Source organism: Stigmatopora nigra, chromosome 9, assembly GCF_051989575.1.
Source record: "Stigmatopora nigra isolate UIUO_SnigA chromosome 9, RoL_Snig_1.1, whole genome shotgun sequence".
In the NCBI taxonomy this organism is placed as follows: domain Eukaryota; kingdom Metazoa; phylum Chordata; class Actinopteri; order Syngnathiformes; family Syngnathidae; genus Stigmatopora; species Stigmatopora nigra.
Window position 1 is genome coordinate 14,227,422 of NC_135516.1, and position 23,422 is coordinate 14,250,843.

The 23,422-nt window shown below is 36.4% G+C and overlaps 2 protein-coding genes across 3 annotated transcripts in view; one reads left to right on the forward strand and one right to left on the reverse strand.

The window, feature by feature from the left end:
* The first annotated feature begins 303 nt into the window (after nt 1–303).
* Nucleotides 304–23,422, forward strand: part of LOC144201279 (collagen alpha-1(XI) chain-like) — a 155,359-nt gene continuing 132,240 nt past the window's right edge. Inside the window, exons 1-3 of the mRNA XM_077723776.1 lie at nt 304–370; nt 689–770; nt 1,663–1,834. The gene's annotated coding sequence lies outside the window, so the exon portion shown is untranslated. The remainder of the gene's footprint in view (nt 371–688; nt 771–1,662; nt 1,835–23,422) is intronic.
* The window catches only part of LOC144201278 (netrin-G1-like), a 43,624-nt gene continuing 28,680 nt past the window's right edge, over nt 8,479–23,422 (reverse strand). Inside the window, exons 4-7 of one of the 2 annotated variants that reach the window (XM_077723774.1) lie at nt 17,995–18,167; nt 15,063–15,089; nt 13,427–13,471; nt 8,479–8,941 (exon numbers count right to left, since the gene is read on the reverse strand). In XM_077723774.1, coding sequence (XP_077579900.1) covers nt 8,718–8,941; nt 13,427–13,471; nt 15,063–15,089; nt 17,995–18,167 — 469 coding nt within the window. In that variant the 3' untranslated portion in view covers nt 8,479–8,717. The remainder of the gene's footprint in view (nt 8,942–13,426; nt 13,472–15,062; nt 15,090–17,994; nt 18,168–23,422) is intronic. The other variant, XM_077723775.1, reaches the window with a different exon arrangement.

Genomic DNA, 23,422 nt, shown 5'->3' on the forward strand with positions numbered 1-23,422 from the left:
TGTGTATATATTTATATATATGTATATATGTGTATATATATATATATATATATATATATATATATATATATATATATATATATATATATATATATATATATATATATATATATATATATATATATATATATATATATATATATATATATATATATATATATAGCGCTTATTTATTTCTAAATATATTCATGTATTTATTTATTAACTTACTTATAATTTAAAAAAAATGCATTTCAATCAGTTTAAAGGGAACCTTATTTTTTTGTACAATAAATGTTTCTATTAGGTCCCATTTAGTAACGGACCAGTACCATATTGGAATGCATGAAACCGGAAATAATTGTTCATTCAATGTGTGCATGGCCTACTGGTAAGACTGTTTTTCAATAATGCATTAATCGATTTATATTGATCGATCTATATTTGTATAGCATTTAGGCACTTGTTACTAATAAAACAGGTGTTGTCCCATTTGAATAACAATAACCTGATCCCAGTAATAGAGCTAGCTCTATATTAATTAACATGGGATATTGCGAATGACCTTTCCCTAAACAAAGAAAATCTTCCTTAGCTAAAATAAGCTAAGCTTTTTATTTCCCTATTTGCACCTTTTTAGCCACGTTGCCTCTAAAGGGCATCTGTCACTTCACTAAAGGTTGTTTTGTTTGCATCCCTTGTGTTACAGAGCACATCATTTTTCTTCAAGAACAGCATAAATAATGAAAATGATAAGACCAATGTGACGACTTCATGCATCAGGAACGACGGTACGACCTCTTTCTTACCATCTTTATAAGGTTTGATTACGGATTTCAGCTCAGGAGTTTAAATGAGAAGAAAAAAAACAATTCTGTCTCTTTTGCTATCATCTTGTTTTTCCATTTTGATGTATTTTTTAAAATAATGTTGCCTGAGTTTTGATGCTTAATGGAGGCCGCAATTCTTAAGGTAAGGAAGAGGATAAGGTAAGATAAGTAAAGTGGAGGAATTGTTGATGTATTTTTTAAATAAATAAAAGTGGCCGTTTTGGGTGATATTTCAAATAAATTCATAAAATGAGTTAATTTTTTTGAAGATAAATACATTCATAAAATGAGTTAAATAAATAAATAAATTGATAGACGGAATTAAATATTTATAAATAAATAAATTGATAGACTGAGTTAAATGTTTTTAAAATAAATAAATTCATAAAATGAGTTGAATATTTTTAAAATAAATTAATTCATAGACTTACATTTGTTTAAAAAAAATAATTCATAAAATGAGTTAATTTTTAAAAAAATAAATAAATTCATATAATCAGTTAATTTTTTTAAAATAAATAAATTCATAAAATTAAACTATACATAAAACATTTGTAGCTAAATTCTGAATACATAGCAGCAATGGCATAAATATGACAAATATAAATATTTTAAATCTAATGTTTGCATTCATATTTTTACTGATAGTAATAAAGAAACGATGTCAATTGCAAATCCATTTTTTAAAGTATTCCTTTCATTTTATCGCCTGCTTTCCCGTTTTGAATTGACGCTATGTTCTTTAATAGCCTCAATTCATTAAACAGGTCATCCATCTCTTAAAAACACAGGGGTGCAAAGTGCTTGAAACAATCTTTTTGGCTTGACACAATCTTTTTGTACATTTTCCCAGGTAGCCTACAGATGTGTTATTTCACTTCCAACCCCCCATCGGGTTCCAACTTGTTAAGGCTGAAGCAAAAAGCACCATTAAATCTCACCGCCACTGCCACATGAAATAAATGAGGGCACACGGATTTCCTTCAGAGCTGCGGGAGACCGACCAGCAGACCGACTCACCACAGGTATCTTTTATTTATGGACGCCATCGGGAGCAGATACGCATATGATTCCTTTAACGGACCGGGGCAATCTGGGATGGATTTCAAATCGAGGTGTGGCACTGAATTGGTATTGAGGGAAGACGTATGAGGCGCTATACTATAATGCCATCTGTAGCTGGTGAACTGATTGCATTTTATTTAAATGAGGAGTCGTGCGATTGGTTTGCGGTCGTGATGATATTTTTTTTTTTGGTACATATCCGGTTGGGGTCAGCTTTATGAAACTAAATTGAAAATGTATGCATGCATCGTGGTGCTATATTCCCTGTAGATGTTCTGTAAGGGGTACTCAGACGTTTGGTCGCCGGTCAAATGGTGACAGAGAGTTTACTGTTGAAGCCAGCTTTCAAAATTATAATCATAGATAGAGAGATTTTAATATCTAAGAGAGAGAATTTAATATCTAAGTATATTTGACCGTTTGACCAAATGTCTGGGCGACCAAACGTCTGGCGGCCAAACGTCTGGCGGCCAAACGTCCGGCAACCAAACGTCCGGCGACCAAACGTCTGGCGGCCAAATGTCTTGCGACCAAACGTCTGGCGACCAAACGTCTGGCGGCCAAACGTCTGGCGGCCAAACGTCTGGCGGCCAAACGTCTGACGGCCAAACGTCTAACGGCCAAACGTCTGACGGCCAAACGTCTGACGGCCAAACGTCCGGCGGCCAAACGTTCATTCTTTGTCCTCTACCAAGACAGAATAGTATCACATAAGTACCATGTTTTCTAAACTAAAATACTTAATTTTCCTAAAAATGCGTCTAATATATGGATTAGTATTGTCTAATTATTGTCTAAAATACCCCTTTAGCACAGCTCCATCTAGTTAATGTATAACACAATCCCCTAATAATACTATTACTACTACCACCACGAATACTACTATTACTACTACCACCACGAATACTACTATTACTACTACCATCACGAATACTACTATTACTACTACCACCACCACTATTAATACATCTGTTTTATAATCCGGTGTGAAAGTGCGCCTTATTGTTCAGAAAATAATTAGCAGCACAAAGGCCAATCAATTGTGACAAAAACTCCCGTTTTTTTGTAATTTTGTTGCACTGTGTCAATATTGTACACAATTATGGAGGGCTATTTGTGCAACAATAAAACCACATACAGACCTGAGAGAGACACGGCGGACATGTTGGCCTTGAAGGTTTTGTTGTATTTTTCTTGGTAATAACCCCAACCGCTTCACATTTCATACTTCATCTTACAAAGCCGACAGGCGCTGTCGTGTTATGTCAGCAGTGATATTTTTCACTTAGCTGGAGCCAGTGAATGGAAAGGTGTTTACACTTTGACACTTGCCTTTGCCATTTTTTTTATTTTTTTAAATATTTTTAGTCTTGGAAACTCATGTTGCCAGAAAACAACTAATCTAACCTTACTTCTGGACTGGAAACTAGAGCAAAAACTCAAGGGAACATCAATAATAAGTTATTAATAATGTCAAAATAGCTACAGAATTGCCAAATTCCCTTAGTGCAAAGTTTCTTTTGTAATTATACTTGTCAATATGTTGCTTTTATCAGATTTATCTGACATGAGCATCAATGCAACAAAGTAAACTTGTAAAAATGACTTATTTAAGAACTAAAGGGTTTTTAGTGGTCCCTTTTCAAAACAGTATCTCATCAGAAAATGTCAAAACAAAGCGGTATTTATGTCTAAAATGTCGTTTTCTGTGTCTGTATTCTCACCCTCTTGCTACCGTGACAATGAAATTTCCCAAATACATTTTTTATAAAGTGTAGAACAAAGAAACTTTTAAGTTGACCTGCAAAAAGATGTGGAAAATATGAACATCTTGCCTGAGAAAGAAATAAGCAGAGCTTCTTTTGTCAGGCTGTAGATAACTTTCCAGTATTGTGCTAAAAAGGTCTTTGTGCTCATTGCCATTCGGCGTGAAGTTGCACTTTGTTTCATTTCTTTCGTGACAATAGAAGCGCAACGGTGACGGGTCAAGGATGATTTATTGTTCATAACAACGTGCCACGTTCGCATGCGTTCCGCACACGGTGCTTTGATTCACAAGGATTCGCGGAACTCTACCGTAAACATTACTGAGAGTCGGGAAGAGCGCAGAAGTCTTTTTATTTCAAAAGTTTCAAAAGCCTAGAAGGAATCCAAATTTTTTTTTTTTAATATCTAAGAAAGAGATTTTAATATACAAGTAATGTTTAATATCTAAGTTCTGTTTAATATCTAAGTACTGTTTAATATCTAAGAAAGAGATTTTAATATACAAGTACTGTTTAATATCTAAGTACTGTTTAATATCTAAGTACTGTTTAATATCTAAGTACTGTTTAATATCTAAGTACTGTTTAGTATCTAAGTACTGTTTAATATCTAAGTACTGTTTAATATCTAAGTACTGTTTAATATCTAAGTACTGTTTAATATCTAAGTACTGTTTCATATCTAAGTACTGTTTCATATCTAAGTACTGTTTAATATCTAAGTACTGTTAAATATCTAAGTACTGTTTAATATGTAAGTACATTTGACTGTCGGCCAAATGTCCGGGCGGCCAAACGTCCGGGCGGCCAAACGTCTGGTCACGCATGTGTGATGATAGTATAAATATTTACTTTGGTGGAAGGAAAAAAAATGGGGTTTAATTTGGATATTTGTCAGAAAACTACTGCTTTTCATTTCATTTCTGACCAACACTTAAAAAATAATAATAATTAAATTATCAGTGCACTTCAGTAATAAATTACAGTCCAATCAGAAATGCACAGTCCAATGTGATGTTGCTAGGTAGAAATTTACATACATAACTGATCAAGTTCATTATTTAAGGTGAAAAAAAATATCGTGAATATGATTGAGGATGTTTATGTCATTTTAAATGTATCATTTAGTCCAGTGAGTGACATTTCTTTTAGTGTATTGTGAGATAACATGTCAAATAATAACATTAAGTATCATCATATTTATGTTGTGCAGTCCAAAAAGGCTGAATTATTATGCATGGTGCGCTAACATGTCACAAATGTATTTATTAGCCCTCAAACACCGCCTCAGTCTCTAACTTGTCGCTTCACACTGCGTGGCAACCGACGTTACGTGGCAAGGCCTCGAGCTAAATTGTCAAATCGCCAAAAAGTTGATTTTTGGATAAATGCTGTTTAACAGTATGCATTTGACCGCTAGCAAGTTTTCGATATGAATTTGTGTAAAATTTAGAACAAAGCAACTCTACAATATGACAAGTAGTAACTCTCTTTTGCGCTTATCTTTAATAAACCAGTATCTGTTGCTATGCAGATTATGTAAGGCCATTTATGGTATCTGTTTTTCTTTGCTAGAATGCATTAAATGCAAAATAATTCTTTAAATATTACATAAATTGCCCAAATCCTTAGTCAAGGAAAATGTCTTTTATTATGTTTTTATTTCAAAAGGAAAACAAATATTTTTTTAATTATGTTCAATATTAAAGTGGAAAACAGAAAATATTTTGATTTATTTTTAGGTTTTACAAACTGCTTTTTTGACAAAAAAACTGCAATTATTGATATAACAAGGGAAAAATAATCAGGAAACATAATATACATCTAAAACAGTTAAAGCTAGTTATTGTATTATTTTTTTAATGTAGAAATTACATTTTTTAGTAACTTTTGTCATAAATAAAAACACCAAAATTTTTCCTGTTGCAGCTAGTTATTAAATGTATTTTTTAATTTTGAAATTGAATTTTCTTTGTTTCAGGAACTTTTATCATAAATTAAAACACCAACCTTTTCCAGCTGCGCTTTTGTTCTTCCTCATATTAACGCAATATTAATGACGTTCTCGTCTCAATAAACACGACACGCTCCACTAAATTAATATCCAATCCACTCTATCTTTTATCCGCCTTTTTATGCTTTTACATTGTCTTAACAATGATTCTTTTACAATTTCCATAACAGCCATTGTCTTTTATTCATTGCGAGTATCATTTTGTGAGAAGCACTTTCCACTCTTCTCACACACAGTACGGCGTTTCACGACAACCCTTGGGAAGGAAATTAATCTCTCAAATAAAATTGGTCTCAGCACTCAATATGCCACCCAGTGGGATGCGACTTGATTTTTATTCATTGACCCTCCTCGAATTAAAGCTCATTCTCCCTCAGCGCAACGCCGCCATGAACGTTCCCACAGCAGGACGCCGACTTTCCTTCCTTCTTCCAATTTGGATGAAAGATTAGTTGTGATCCCTGATGTGAACTTAATACTGACCTATCGTTTTTTCAGTTTTCATAACGAATGTTTTTGGTTTTCACCAGAAGTTGAATTTTAATATGGTGACGTAGAATTAAGTAAATCTGTCTTGTCCTCAATTAGAAACGCAAGTATAATTTTCATGAATTTATGTCCATATATTTAACAGCACTATTTTACTAGAAATTATCCCATAAGAAGTACAGTGGAAGTAGTATAGGCCACACCCACCGAATGACGAAAAATGTCCATATATAAGTCGAACTAAAATGTGAAACTGCAGGTTTCTACTTTGTATTTTTACACTAAAAGACCTGTAGTTCATTAGCTTACTACAATTGATTAATTAGCTGCAGAACTTTCATATTTGTAAGTATATGTCTCTTCTGGGGTTCTTATTATTGTACTAGAAATGATTTTATAAGAAGACAAGAGCATAGTGGAAGTAGTATAGGACACACCCACCCAATTAAGAAAATGTTCATATATAAGTCGCACTAAAATATGAAACTGCAAGTTTCTACTTTGTATTATTGCACTAAAAGTGATGCAGTTCATTAGTCTACTACAATCGATAAATTTGCTGCACAATTTTCATAGTTGGAAGTATTTGTTTCTTCTGGGATTCTTTTCATTTGTTTGATTCCATCTGAATTATCGTATTTTCATGACTATAAGTCAATGAATTAAACATTATTTTTTTCCATATATAAAGCACACTGGATTATAAGGCGCTCTGTCTATTTTGGAGAAAATTGAAGACTTTTAAGGTGCGCCTTATAGTCGTTAAAATACGATAGCTTTATTTAATTTGACTCAATTCTACGTATTTTTACTGCTTCAATTTCTTGTCAGCAGTAAAAAAAATAGCTTTGCTTTGGTATTTCTTAGCTTGACATGTTTTAATATGGTTACATTTCTTGTTTTTCCTTAAAATGACTTTAGGTCGAAATTGATATTGAATTGGTTGTTCTTTGACTTCATCTGCATTCAAATTTTTGTGCTTTTTTAACCAAAATAAGCTTTCAGTGAACAACAACAACAGGACAAGGCATGATTTCCTTTTTTCCCCTTTGGTGGAACTGTATTGTGTGATTGTGTAAACACTTTTTTTAAGGAACTGTTGCGCACACGAGCAAAAAAAATCTGAAAAAACTCAAAAAAAATTACAACCAAAAACGTTTGACAGTCCATGTCTGCTTACCTTAATAGAAAACAAGCAAACAGCGCTTGGCAAATTCATGAAAAATATCTGTTTTTGTACAAAAATTAAATACACTTACTTTATGTTACAACTTCTTTACACAGCCCTGCACTTTGACATGACTACAAAGCGGAACTAAACACCAAGCTTTTTTGTAGATGGCCTCCATTTAGCTGCAGATGTGCGCCATTTTTGCAAAAAACAATGCAAGGGGAAAGTCACCAGAAGCAGAGGAAGAAGTAAAGTAAGGGAAGGCAAGAGTGAAAGGGACAGAAAAAGTAAGAAAGCCAACTGAGGCAGTCCGTATATTTGAACATTTTCCAGTTCACTTACATAGTCATCATTATTTATATTACTCTCAACCCTCAGGCTTTTCCTGGAAGGTGTATACCAACAAAATTCCCGGACGTTAGAGGCATCAAATAGCTTCTTCTTCCGAAGTGACACGCGTATATGGTTAATGCCCAGAGATAAGGTCCATTATTCATCCAAAACATGTGTTAGAATTATCGTCATTTTATAAAAAAGCACACCGGGGGAGACGAAGATACTTTTTTTTGAAATTTAAAGGGATATTTTGGTGGTACCCCTTTTGGTTTGTTTTGGTTGGGTGCTCGGACGTTTGGTCGCCTAGGACGTTTGGTCGCCTAGGACGTTTGGTCGCATAAGACGTTTGGTCGCATAAGACATTTGGTCGCATAAGACGTTTGGTCGCCCGGACGTTTGGTCGCCAGATGTTTGGTCGCCAGATGTTTGGTCGCCAGATGTTTGGTCGCCAGATGTTTGGTCGCCCGGACGTTTGGTCGCCAGATGTTTGGTCCCTTTTGGTTGCTGGTCAAATGGTGACAGAGTTTACTGTTGAAACCAGCTCTCAAAATTATATTTATGAAAGAGAGTTTAATATCTAAGAAAGAGAGTTTAATACCTAAGAAAGAGAGTTTAATATCCAAGAGAGAGAGTTTAATATCTAAGTACTGTTGAAAACAGTAGATATTTAGATATTAAATTCTCATGAATATAATTTTGAGAGCTGGTTTCAACAGTAAACTCAACATTTGACCAAAAGACCGGCGACCAAAAGATCGGCGACCAAAAGACCAACGACATTTCAAGTCGAATTTTGATGACAATGCTAAGAAAGTATGTATTTTTTTTTATACAGGTAGTCCTTGCAATACTCTTTGATAAACTCATCCAATCACATTTAACAGTTTCCTGTGTTAAGATTACAAGACAGCAGTGACGTTTCATGAGTCCACTTAGCGTACTATTCCACCACGGCGTCCTTAGACGTACAAAATGGTCGCCAACTTGCTCAGCATTTTGGTCCATACTATCCACAGGTCCACTTTGTTTTGCGTGGGGGTCCCTCTTAAGGAGGGGAATTGGGTGACTCAGCACAGAGAAACAATCAGTAACAGCAAGGCGATAGCAAGTTGGCGAACGGCATCGTGGCGAGTCGCCCTTCCCGACAGTTGCTCGTCACACTCGCCGGGGCTTTGGCAGCGAGCCCTCTCGCACAGGATGCCGGTGAAGCCCGGGGAGCAGTGGCAGCGTTGGTGGTGGTGGCATGTGCCGCCGTTCTGGCAGCGTAGCATGGCGTTGTCGCACACCCGGGCTGCGGGCGCACAAAATACAGAACATCAGATGGGATGCCTCTTCTCATCTTGTCTTGAGTCATGTGCTTTGTAGAGGGAGGTCAGGACAAGGACTTTTGCGGGAGAGTTTTAAAGTAGCAAATGAGAAATGAAACTAAAGAGTAAACGTAGCATGGTGACTGTCAATGTTCCCTCTAATTGTACTTTTTTCTTCTCTGCGCAGCAGCAATTATATGGCGCGCAGTAAATAAAATCCAAACTTTTTTTGGTATTTTTATACCCCTTACCCCATGATGGCGCCATTCACGTGGCAGCTAGTGGTAGTAACTAAGTCCACTCTTATGTTTTTTGGGATTTACAGCATGTTTTACATGAAAAATTAGAGGGAACATTGACATTTACCTGCTTATGGCAGATATGATACTAGTATGCCCATGGCGAGCAATGATGATATCACTCACACTGGTACTCAGGTTGTCTTTCTGCCCAGACCAATGAAAAATTAGAGGGAACATTGGATGCAGTGAAGTGATGATAAATGAAGCGGCGTGGTGGGATTGAAATCAGTATTACTGTTCTTTGATTCATTTGAGTTTGAGTTGGATTTATTTAAGAAGGGACGGCACATATTCATGAAAATATTTATATTTATGTCAATGAACAATCTGTAAGATTGTAGCCGAGGGCTAATTTCCATCTTTAGTCCATTGTGTAGGTTGTCGATAAATGATGAAATATACTAAACATACATACACATATAGCACAGTTTCAGGCAGTATTATGTTATCGCAATTTTGTTCGTTTAATAGTCAGGCTTTAAGATGATTGGTGAAGAAGTTCAGAGATGGGAATTCATGGATGGTAGTTGGTATTTAGGTCCAGGTATGTGGGGCAGGGACAGAAATAAACAGAATACAATAGAACAATGTAAATAAAATGTACGTATATACAAATGTATTTTTAATACATTTTTAAAGTGGGAAAGAGACTTTATTTTTGAAGGGAACTACACAGTCACCTCTAAAGCCAGCTCTTGTTGATGTTTTGGATTTTTTATTTATTTTTTGGTGGAGGAGGAGCTTTTTTTGCAAGATTTTGTAAACTTGGCATCTGCATATTTAACAGTATTGTCCTAGTTCAAACATTCGTGATTAAAAAAAAAATCTCACAGTAGAGGTGCTATCTAATTATGCTATTTAATTATATCTCATTATTTCTAGAGAGGCAAAGAACAATTTTTGGCTGCCTCCAACTATTTTTAAAGAAAGAGTACACAGGCATGTCAGCAGATTTATTCTTGACTCCAAAAAACCTTGTTTGTGACGAACATGTGAACCATTTCACGCAAAATTTCGGCATATCTCCAGTTTTTGGGTTGACAAAAAGTAATAAGCCTATTAAAAAATAATCGAATGTATAGAAAATATAGATGTATACATTTTGAAGCAGTTGTACGCTTGACATTCCGAAATATTCCCTTCTGACGGACATACATTCATTAAATATGATTAAGTATTCTTCACCAAAACAACTGGCAATTCCATTATCTTTGCGCAGCTTCATTGTTGGCAGACGTGCACATCCTGGAAGATGTAATATTTACCCAGATAGCTCTGCATAATTAGATAGCACCCGTCGCGGTATAATCACATTTTTGCTTTGCGCTAACCTGGCCAGTCTTGGAGTTTGATCTAAACTCAATAAAGAAGATGCTGCAATATAAAAGAGCTTACCTGTGAGAGCTTTCATTGGAAATAGCCTTTTCACAAGAGGGCTAATAATAAAAATTAAAGCTGCCCTTGCACAGTAAAATGGCAGAGGGGGAAAAAGATATGTTAGAACTAGGTTTTAACCATGTTCCTGTGTGTAATCTATGCCAGTCCTGCAAGCTTTTGTTAAAATACTAACGGCATTGTTATACCAAATACTTCAGTTCAATTCAGGACAGGGTTGCCCATTTATTTCTGATCTTATTAATGCTGATAACTGCATTGAATAACTTTGAATCTATCAGTAAATTCAGTTCTGTTGTTGTGATGGCCTAATCTCCGTGACTGGACGTTTGGTCGCCGGTCTTTTGGTGACAGAGAGTTTAATATCTAAGAGAAATAATTTAATATCTATGTACTGTTTAATATCTAAGTACTGTTTCATAGATAAGTATTGTTTCATATCTAAGTACTGTATCATATCTAAGTACTGTCTCATATCTAAGTACTGTCTCATATCTAAGTACTGTCTCATATCTAAGTACTGTTTCATATCTAAGTACTGTCTCATATCTAAGTACTGTCTCATATCTAAGTACTGTTTCATATCTAAGTACTGTCTCATATCTAACTACTGTTTCATATCGAAGTAATTTTATATCGAAGTACTGTTTCATATTGAAGTACTGTTTCATCTCTAAGTACTGTTCAATATCTAAGTACTGTTTAATATCTAATTACTGTTTCATATCTAAGTACTGTTTCAGATCTAAGTACTGTTCAATATCTAAGTACTGTTAAAAACAGTAGATATTTAGATATTAAACGCTCATGACTATAATTTTGAGAGCTGGTTTCAACAGTACTTAGATAATAAACAGTACTTGGATATTAAACTCTTTCATGAGTATAATTTTGAGAGCTTGTTTCAACAGTAAACTCTCTGTCAACATTTGACCAAAAGACCAGCGACCAAACGTCCGGACACGCATATGACAAACTAACAAACCCTAAAATAATGAGCACACTTGAATCTTGGACTGCTTTCCATCGTGCAGTATCGCACTGTCACGACTTCAAAACAAGATTATTAGCATCCCTCTTTAAGAACAAATAAGGGCTGATTTGTCTACCCATCTCTAGTGAGTAAACATTGACTTGACGAAAAAGACGGTGAGCAACAACACATCATTATCTTGAAATGGTCCCCTTTGGTCCGTAGATAGCAAGTAAATAATAGGAGACAGTTCTCAGATACACCATCTCCTAATTATATGCCGTTTGCCTCAATTACCTTTGATCGATATCTTTTGCCATGATGTCAGGGTAAGACGAAACCCAGCGCTCTGGGCTCTGCCTCTCCCGTTATCATATTAACATAAAGGCTTCACCATTAATCACGACTGCAGGGACTGGCGCTCAATATTAATCGTAGCGCTTTCAGTCCGAACAGATATCTGCCATTCAAAGACATTTTTTTCTGATATACATTCGAGTTTATACCTTTTTAATGGGAGTTCTTTGATTTAATATTGCTTAGTGGATGTTAGAGTCTATTAAGTAGTCATGAATTGATTAGAAGGACTCAAAGGTTTAAAACAGTTTTCTATTCATACATTGAAAACGTAAACATCATTTATATGGCGGAATATGATGTATTCTATCGGGAACTTGACCTGAGATGGGAGTAGAGACATTTTATTTACAGAAAATATTGAATAACCGGAATCGTGGCTTAAAAATTGAACTCATGTTTAAAACCTGAAGCTTAATCCTGTTTTGATAGATTACTTTGAAACAATAATTTCAAACTTTAACCTTTTTTGAACCCAACTGCTAACTTGAAGTACTCATTTAAGACATAAACTTCGTTAACATCCTCAACCTTAATTTTCACACTATAAGGCACACTTAAAAGTCTTTATTTTTTTCCAAAATAGACAGGGCGCCTTATAATCCAGTGCGACTTATATATGGAAAAAAATAAAAATTCGTTGAAGGTGCGCCTTTAAATGCAATGCGCCGTATAGTCGTGAAAATACTTTAAAACTGACCCAAATTCTTCTTTTAAAATCTCATTACATTAAAAACTAAAGTAAAAAGACGAACAACTGCCACATCTTGGTGATGTATATGATACTTTTGTTCAGTTGTCCACATATTAGTACAAAAAAATCCTTCTGTAGGGTTTCCAAGGCCTAAAAAAAATGGACAACCCCATCTAATCTTTGATACCCAATCATTCTACAGTACATATCTATTTGCACATGTTCTTCCTAATCCAAAGGTTAGCTTTACATCAAGCTCATGCAGCGTAAATGTGATTTGGCATATAATGTAGCGGATAGCCCAACCCGAGGATTAAGGCTAGGTATATCCAGCACCGTCTATATAATAACCTCAGGCCCAGGGGGTGCTGATTTCTCCTTTTGTCACCTTCCCCCTCCTGTAGATGACTTCCCCATAGAGAGCATCGTGGGTAATTAAAAAGAGTGCGCAATGGCGCAGGTGAGGAGGCCGCGGACGAACGCCATCGTGCGCCGCTTTGTTGAGAGCCGTGGGAATTTCTGTGCTTGCTGGCATGCACAATCAAGGCAGCACGGTTTTAATGCGGGTAACATATAACCCAGTTTAGTTGTGGACCTTAAAACTTTCAAGCAGATTTGAAACTAGGAGGTATGATCATTTTCCTCACATGGACATGAAAAATGGCAGGAATGACATGGGATAAAAAATGGGGATTTTTAATTTTTTTCTTTTGATGGTCATGCTAAAATCACAAAGCCTCTAGCCTACCTTGGTTACGATTTGCGACGCCAAGAGATGACGCGTTTGCTCGATCTGCGTAAAGATGGAGACGTTACGCCGGGTCGTTACATACTGTGTCAGTCATGCCATTTGAATGGCGACGTGACCGGACGCTTGGTCGCCAATCTTTTGGCCGCCAGTCTTTTGGTCGTCGGTCTTTTGGTCCCTTTTGGTCGCCAGTCAATTGTACTTCGATATTAAACAGTACTTAGATATGAAACAGTACTTAGATATGAAACAGTACTTAGATATGAAACAGTACTTAGATATGAAACAGTACTTAGATATGAAACAGTACTTAGATATGAAACAGTACTTCGATATGAAACAGTACTTAGATATGAAACAGTACTTAGATATGAAACAGTACTTAGATATGAAACAGTACTTAGATATGAAACAGTACTTAGATATTAAACAGTACTTAGATATTAAACAGTACTTAAATATGAAACAGTACATAGATATTAAAAGTACTTAGATATTAAACAGTACTTGGATATTAAACAGTACTTGGATTTTAAGCAGTTCTTGGATTTTAAGCAGTTCTTGGATTTTAAGCAGTTCTTGGATACTAAGCAGTACTTAGATATTAAACTGTACTTGGATATTAAACTCTCACTTTTGGATATTTAACTCTCTCTCTTTTAGATATTTAACTCTCTCAGGTATTTTAACTCTCTCTTAGATATTTAACTCTCTCTCTTTGATATTTAACTCTCTCTCTTAGATATTTAACTCTCATGAATATAATTTTGAGAGCTGGTTTCAACAGTAAACTGTCCCCATTTGACTGGCGACCAAAAGACCGGCGACCAAACGTCCGAGCACCGAATGTCAAGGACGGCATGCGCGTCCCCGTTGACATGAATCAAGAACATTTTTTCGGTTGCGCATTTGGGAAAAGGCAAAATGACGTGACTGGGTGACATCTGCATGCGTCTCGGATGAAAGACAAAGTTGAAGACATTTGAAGACATTTACATTTGGTGGCTCTTCTGTCATCTGCTAAAAAAGAGTCACCTTCAGGCATCGGCATGCAGGGTGACGGATGCATGGTGGGAGCCACATCCTTAAGAAAATAGACTTTTCTTCTTCTTCTCTGGCTGCAGGCAAATATTAGTCTGTGCGCTAGTGTGGGAGGTAGAAATGATTGTTGGCGCTACCTGCTGATAAACCAGCCCAAAACGTGAGATACTAGCATTTTTTTCCCTCATGAAAAGATGGAGTAACTCACTCAAAAGACCTGCCTTCCTTACTAAAGCTCAACATGGCTTTAATGTGTTTTTTTTTATGGATTTTATTGATGTGTGTGTGCTGTAGGTGGACCTTAAAATGTTAAAATGTGTGTAAACAGAGAAATTACCGAGAGTATGGAATGGACATATGGTTAGCATAGACTTTAGAAATGGATCTATGCAAAGTTTTTGTGAAAACGAGCACTTTTTTGTTTGTTTTTGGTGCAGTGAACCTTATAAGTCAGCAGAAAAAGCAACAAAACATGCCACAATAAAACAGAATATGAATAACAGAATATAACAGATCTTGCGTGCTGATATTAGTCATAAATGATGGAGATAGATCATTACAATCATGCTGAATAGCCAGGAAATAGTCAACTTACGCGAAGGTCCGTGACTGCTGGGAATACCTGAGGGAAGAATACAACAAAGAACATTTCAGGATAAAACATAAAACTAAAATAATTTCAATCATTTTGTTGTGTTATGGGAACACCGTATTTTTTGGACAATAAGTTGCATTTTTTTTCCAAGGCTTGGATGAGCTGTGACGTTTGGTCGCCCAGACGTTTGGTCGCCCAGACGTTTGGTCGCCGGACGTTTGGTCGCCGGTCAAATGTACTTAGATATTAAACAGTACTTAGATATTAAAAAGTACTTATATATTAAACAGTACTCAGGTATTAAACAGTACTTAGATATTAAACAGTACTCAGATATTAAACAGTACTTAGATATTAAACAGTACTTAGATATTGAACAGTACTTAGATATTAAACTCTCTCTCATGAATATAATTTTGGGAGCTGGTTTTAACAGTAAACTCTGTCACCATTTGACCGGCGACCAAAAGACCGGTGACCAAACGTCCGAGCACTGGATGGGCCTGTGACCAAAGTGTGAGTTGTGGTTAGGCTATATTTTTCAGAAAATGTTATCTTAACAGACTGTTGTTGTCCATTTGACTATTATTATATTAACATATGGTAGTTCTTGGTTTCTTATCATATAAAAATTGCCCTCCTTATTGATTGTGCATTCTATAGCTCGTGCGACTTATAGTCAGGTACGCTAATCACCTTCAAGCACAAGTTGATGGCTCGACTAACCGGTTAAAGTTTTGCTAGTGACTCACTTGCAAATGCATTTTCTGGCAGAAAAGCGGAAAGATTTATTGACATGAATGTTGAATATTTACAATTACTTGATGGACAGGCACACCCAACTAGTTTTATGATAGCAATTAACATGACACTTTCCCATTAAATCCACCTTAAAAGCAAAAGGCATGTGTATGTTATCAAACCCCAATCAAACAGCTCTCATCATAAGCCCACCTGCAAGATGAACGGCCATCTTGATTAAAGAGGAGGATCTTTAATGACAGATGAACGCTATTAAAAGCTAATTGGATTCCGCACGTTCAGCGTATTCGTCTTCATATGAGCTACTCTATGTTTAATAATATTCCTGTTGGATATACTAATAGTTAAAGGCATGAGGAATAGGAAATATCCACGATTCGGCACCCCAGGGGAACAATATTAGTTTCGTCACTTCCAATGTGTGACATTATTGCATCTTATACGACTAGCAAATGAGTGCTAATATAATTTTTTCAAGCCGCTAGACGTGATTTCATCAGTTCACTGCAGATGTGACCGTATGTTAGCATTTTTTTATTATTTTTTTTTAATAACAAGCTGTCACTCAACAGTCAAGGCGGGCGGGTGTAAGGTGAACCCGGCAATATCTTCTCGGATTTCTACCGGTGTGTCGCATCATGTCGCGTTTACAACAACACAGAGATGTGATATTATCGAAGAAAAACTCAAAAGCGCCGGAGACGACCAGATTCGTATTTCCTGGCACGGAATTCGCAGATCGATGGCGGGAAATGCGATATGGCAAAAGCTAGGCGATCAAAATGGAGCATCTCGAATGACCGTGAGAGTGTCTTGACGTTGAGGCTGAGTCAGTGCCAGCCCATGAGCAGAGGGCTTGGATTCTTCCACCATCTGGCCTTGCCTTGCCTTGCCTACCCACCAGAAGCCAAATCCCTGAGTGACTGTATTAGTAGATTTATAGAGGCAAAGAGCCCCCCCAGGCCTGAGGCATGGGATTTGATGAATGTGACTAAAGTCCTATCCGAGATTAGAATGTGGATAATGCAAAAGAGCACCTTCTGCTTTTTTTTTGAAGAGGCAGAAAAATAGGAGAGACATTTAAGTGGACTCTTGACACTGGATTTCGTGTTTAATTGGATGTAAAGGAATGATGTGGAAGATTGGTTAATTTAATGGACAAAATGGTATGGTTATTATATGGGGATAAGAGGATATTGTGTATAGAGGGGGCTTCCTGAGTAGAAAAACGACAAAAATGGTTTATTTAATTTTTTTTTAATGGTATTGTGTGGCTAGCACTTAGCACATATGCCAGGGGTCTGGGTTTCTTTGATTCATTTGCATATTTTCTCTTTGATTGCGTGGGTTTCATCCGGGTACTTAGATTTTCATCCAATTTCCCCAAGTTATACACAATAAATTCATTCCAGATTAGATATGATCTAAGAGTATGAAACTATAATCAGAACAGCAGTTTTCAGAGCATGATTCTGTGGAGTCCCTCCAAAGCTCTTTCAGCAATAGAGTGCTGTACCCTCATTGCAGGTAGGAGCAAGGAGTATGTGGATGTATATATATATATTTTTATATATATATTTCAGAAACACCCTTATTTATATATTTATTCACATATTTATTTATTAACTTACTTATTACCTATCTATTTATGTCTAAAATGTCTTTTTCTGTGTCTGTATTCTCACCCTCTTGCTACTGTTACATCAAAATTTCTCGAATACGGGATCCAATCCAATTTGGGAGAGTTTACCTGCTTTTGTGTGCTTGAGCTAGTGTTAGCATGTCATTTTAAAATAACCTGAATTAAGTAAAATTAAATGATAAATATACTCCTTAGCTTTTCTTTAAGCGTTTCTGGACGATCGGATAACTTTTCTTGTAAGAATAAAATCCACAAAGCACAAAAATCAAGTCTTTAGATGTTAATCAACAGTTGTCCTCCCGCACCCGGTTGTTAGCATGACCCCAAGTGAGTTTAGGGGGGCTACTTGGACATGACTAGATAGTCCATCTTGCGTATGACTCAGCAGGACGACAACAAACAACTAAACCGGGGGTTTAAAACTCCCATCAGATGGTCATGTATCCCACAATTGCCATGGTGACGCCAAGTAACAGCTGCTATCTGAAACCAGACTGTATCCATGGTGAAGCTTGGCAATACACTCACATATATTTGCAGTTCCTTTGGGTATCGGAAGGTAAGAACCCACGCTCCAGGCTCGGCCGTGGTAGTGCCTCTTGCATCGACTACAGTCTGGTCCCGTGGTGTTGTGTTCGCACTCGCAACCCAGCTTCCCCTTGTCGAAAACACAGCTGTTGGCGTGGAGGTTACACTTGCACCTGAAAAAATGGACATAAACAACAACGGTTGGACAAAAAAAGTTGCTTTTTTTGAGAAGAACGGACACTAAATTGGAATCCAAGATGAGATGTTTTGATTCAGATCAAAGCTTGATTATTCTCGGCTTTTAGGAAGGAAAAAACCCCGAAAGACAAGGCTTCATTTGTCAGTACCTCTGGAAAAGAGAACAGGGACAAGTTCATGAAAGAGAGTCTTTACTAAGGGAGCTTGAAACAGGGAACTGATTGAGTGCTGATAGCTTGAGGAAGAAAAAAAAGGGAAAAAAAAAGCTCATCTTTCCTTATTTTGACCAAGATGTTAAGAGGTTACAAGCGGTGTTACTGAAACGGTCTCAAGGCGGCTGAGCGTCCAGTCCATTTGACATGCTATCCTTCCCTAGAGCATCAAGCGACAGCTTTGTTTTTTTTTTTTACAAAGGGCTTTAAAGCAAAAAGGCTTCCATCATTTCAGACCAGTGAACATGAGATGGAAAAATGACGGTAGCAGTCCCAAATACATCCATTCTAATTGACTTCCTGGCCTCACCCTGACATCTTGCGTTAATGATAGATCACTGAAGGGGAGAAAGGGAAACTCTAACCCACCCAGCCCTGCAATTAATATGCCCGCAGTCATATTTAAAGCATATATTTGATCTCCAATGGAATTTTTTTTTTTTTTTTAAGGGTTGTATTCCTTACGCTATGGGTAGTTAGATTTTTGTGAGGTGATACATTGGTTTTGGTCGTGACTGGACGTTTGGTCACCCGGATGTTTGGTCACCCGGATGTTTGGTCGCCCGGATGTTTGGTCGCCGGGACGTTTGGTCGCCCGGTCTTTTGGTCGCCGGTCAAATGTACTTAGATATTCAACAGTACTTAGATATTAAACAGTACTTAGATATTAAACAGTACTTAGATATTAAACAGTACTTAGATATTAAACATTACTTAGATATTAAACAGTACTTAGTTATTAAACAGTACTTAGATATTAAACAGTACTTCGATATTAAACAGTACTTAGATATTAAACTCGCTTTTAGATATTAAACTTAAGGTGAGAATACAGACACAGAAAAAGATATTTTAGACATAAATTGATAGGTCATAAGTAAATAAATAAGTACATGAATAAATATATAAATAAATAAGCGTGTTGCTGAAAAAAATATATACATATCCATGTACATGTTATATACAAATACATATGTACACTTACACATATGAAGTAAGTTAAAATGGTATGATACCAAACTAGGTTTAGATTTCATTCTCATAGTAATTAAACCTTATTAAAAATTAAATTGTATTAGTCAATCCAGATTCAGACATAATCTCAGGAAAAATATATATATTTATAGTCTTACTGTCACCTACCTGATACCTCATACTTTCCTGTAGTCTTTGATTTTTATTATTTTTTTAATCTATGAAACCCCCCACCACTTTCGCTTTGCCCTATAAAATTTATGACTGGATGTCACCCATCTCCCACTCAGACAGTAGTCGCTCCCTGAAGTCAAATGCGATTAGCTTTGACCTTCCACTTAATTAAAAAGCAGCAGAATCTGGATCTTCAAGTCCAAACTGGTGCTGTGAGAGAACAAGGGTGTCAAGGGGGGGGTCACGTTTTTTTTTTTGCAGCCGCTGGATGCTTTTGCCGTCGGCACTGTCATTAAAAAAAAGCCCTGTTTTTCTTATTCCCAGTACAACAACGCTGGAGCAGGTGCAGCCCTTTTGATTACAAAGGCATTTATATAGTAGAGGTGACCTTATAGAAGCCCAAAGGCAACGTTTATTCCCCAAATCCAAACAAATCACCACCATTAGGACACTATGAGGGGTCTACATTGGTGGTTTACAGAAATTACCGTACATAGCCAACAATGGTTGAATTTGTCAATGTTTAGGAATTTTGGTTTCAATACATTATACCGTATTTTGCCGTTTAATATACCCAGGTATATTAAAGGATTTTTTGCTTTTTCTGAGCCTCCCGTTTGTGCGCCGTTTAATATACCCGGGTATATTAAAGGATTTTTGCATTTTTGAGCCTCATGTTTGTGCGCCATTTAATATACCTGGGTATATTAAATGGGGGTGACATATTAAACAGCAAAATATCATAGTTCCTTTTATCAGTTTGTGCCTTTTGGCAATGTTCCCAGTGATTTATCCCCAGTTTTGTTAAATATGTAAACCCAAAATTGCAATTTTTTTACTTCTACTTTATTTATTTAGGAGTATGTGTATGTATATGTATATATGTATTATTATATCCAGTAAAATAGCATCAATTTGTCTACTGGCTAGTAAATAGCCTTCAAAATGACTCAGCGTCATTCTTCGACTCCTAACTTAAATGTCTTCTGGTAGTTTTCCTGCAATTTTGGGAGACTTAACCATTGTCCCTGCAAAACGTGAAGCAGGGATTACACAGGATTTGGCCATGGTATCCGTGTGGGTTTTATTGTGAAAACCAATTCATAAACCTTTGTGTCAGTCAAATTTCATTTCAAATCCATGTCAAGTGAAAATAGGTTTTCTGAGGAATTCAACCCACCACAGGAAAGAGTGCTTTTAAATAACCTGCCAAATTTGAATGAATCAAAGCCAAGTATATCAAATGGAGCTCCATCAAAAAAATACATTAAAATACACCGTGGGTGTGTCAAAACGAAGGGATAAACTGTAAATTACTGTTGGGTGAGTCATAGTGTGAACAATGTTACGCTATGTCCATTAAACAACAATTAACTTTATATGAAGTATTTTCAGTTTGTGAGGCGATACACAACCTAAAAATGAGGCGGTCCCAAGTATGTTAGTTGAAAGACCCAAATGCACCTTTTTAAGGACAGATAATAATAATTCTTATTTCATGAAAAATATACATAATACAAAATACAAAAGATTTTTTTCCTCATCACTCTTACTGTTGTGCCATACAAATACATTTGCCTTGCCTCTCATGGGTGCTCGGACGTTTGGTCGCCGATCTTTTGGTGAGTTTAGTGTTGAAACTTGCTTTCAAAATTATATTCATTAGAGAGATTTTAATATCATAGAGAGAGAGAGAGTTTAATATCCGAGACAGAGTTTAAAATCTAAGAGAGTTTTAATATCTAAGAGAGTTTAAAATCTAAGAGAGAGAGTTTAATATCGAAGTACTGTTTAACATCGAAGTACTGTTTAACATCGAAGTACTGTTTAACATCGAAGTACTGTTTGATATCTAAGTACTGTTTAATATCTAAGTACTGTTCAATATCTAAGTACTGTTCAATATCTAAGTACTGTTCAATATCCAAGTACTGTTCAATATCTAAGTACTTTTTAATATCTAAGTACTGTTTAATATCTAAGTACTGTTTAATATCTAAGGACTGTTTAATATCTAAGTACTGTTTAATATCTAAGTACTGTTTAACATCTAAGGACTGTTTAATATCTAAGTACTGTTTAATATCTAAGGACTGTTTAATATCTAAGGACTGTTTAATATCTAAGTACTGTTTAATATCTAAGGACTGTTTAATATCTAAGGACTGTTTAATATCTAAGTACTGTTTAACATCTAAGTATATCTAAGTACATTTGACCGGCGACCAAAAGACCCTTCGACCAAACGTCCCTTTGACCAAACGTCTGGTCACGCACTCATCTTATTATATCATCGACCCCTGGAAAACAGCAAATATTGTAAATTACATTTGGAATTCTATAGAAGCAAATCTATATTTTCGAATCTCCTAAACATTTTAAGGCAGGCATCAATTAGTCTGATAGTTCTTCTTTAGTCAGCGCTCTGCTATTTAGGGAGCATTCTCGAGGTACTTGCTGGCACTTGAATTGTTTTTGTGCCAGGCAAACGTTAACAAAGCAAAGCATTTATTTATCTTCCTCCTGCTCGCTATAAGCCTACAAACTCTGAACAGAAATGCTTTCTACTTGTTGGAATCGACACTCAGTGGCGTCTGCTAATCCCAAATGCTCACACACCGTACATTGACACACACATAACACTGACACAATTCTCCGAACACATTCCCAGTGAACCGTGGCAGCTGTTGCCAGTGTGATTGACAGAATTCACCAGTCAGGTTCAAGCGTAGCTTCCACAACCAAAGCAGCGTTACTAGGCTAGGTGATATTTGTGTAGTGTAGAGAAAAAACCCTTCCACCCTTTCCACTACTACAGATGCTTGTCACATGCCGCAACGTTTACTGTCAATCATCTGGAAGCCCTCGGCTTTTAATTAGCGCTCATTAAACGCCGTGCCGCCTTTTTGTAAATAATATACGTGGAGAATGTATATGTTATGAAGCCATCTTTCACGGACGGCTCCCGGCAGTTGACATTTTTAAACAAGGTGTCTGATCACGTTGTACAAGTAGGGTAACAAATAAGATTTGGGGGCTTGGTGGATTCTCACATCTTTCTACATCTGTGCTTTACAACCGTATTTTTTTGTTTTGCTTCTGCAGAAGCGGCGTCTGAATGCGCTTTTAAAATTCCGTGCCAGATGAGTGCATGAGCGCCCTACACGTCCTCAATCTGCATTTATATTTATCTTCGTTTTTGATTGCTTCACAGCTTGGGCTAAAACTTGGAGAGTTATCTCTTTCTAAATCACAACTGGCTTGCACATATAGTCTCTCACACCTAGCCTGACATCTGGGCCTGATTGGCAGGGGAAGATTGACCTGCATTGACCGACAGGGATAAGATTAAGAAGCACCACTTCCCAAGAGACGAGATCTATCTCTGGTGCTTCATTTTCATTACAGCAAGGATTTCTATGATATTTAAATGATCTTGTAGCATCATCTTATGTAAGCAAAGACCTCCCTCTACCTAATATAACATCGTGTCATGTGATTAACACCCACTTGTATAAATCAAATTTACATACTCACTCTAAACAAGACATAGGCAAACTACGGCCTGCGGGCTACATACGACCCGTTAGGCTTTTTAATCCGGTCCACCGACGTTGTCCAAATATTCAAAAAACTTTTTTTTACCCCATTATGGCGCCATCACCAGTGGCAGTAGCTGTGTACACTCTTATTTTTTTTCGTGTTTTACAGCCCTTCCATCTTTTTTCAAATGACATTTTAATATTTCTTAATACATTCCTTTACTTACTTTACTCTGTACTTAATACCTTTTACTTTAATTGATGAGTGATGAGTATGTTAATACTTTAGTCCTTTTTTTCTGTTTATGTTTCATATGTACTGTTAAC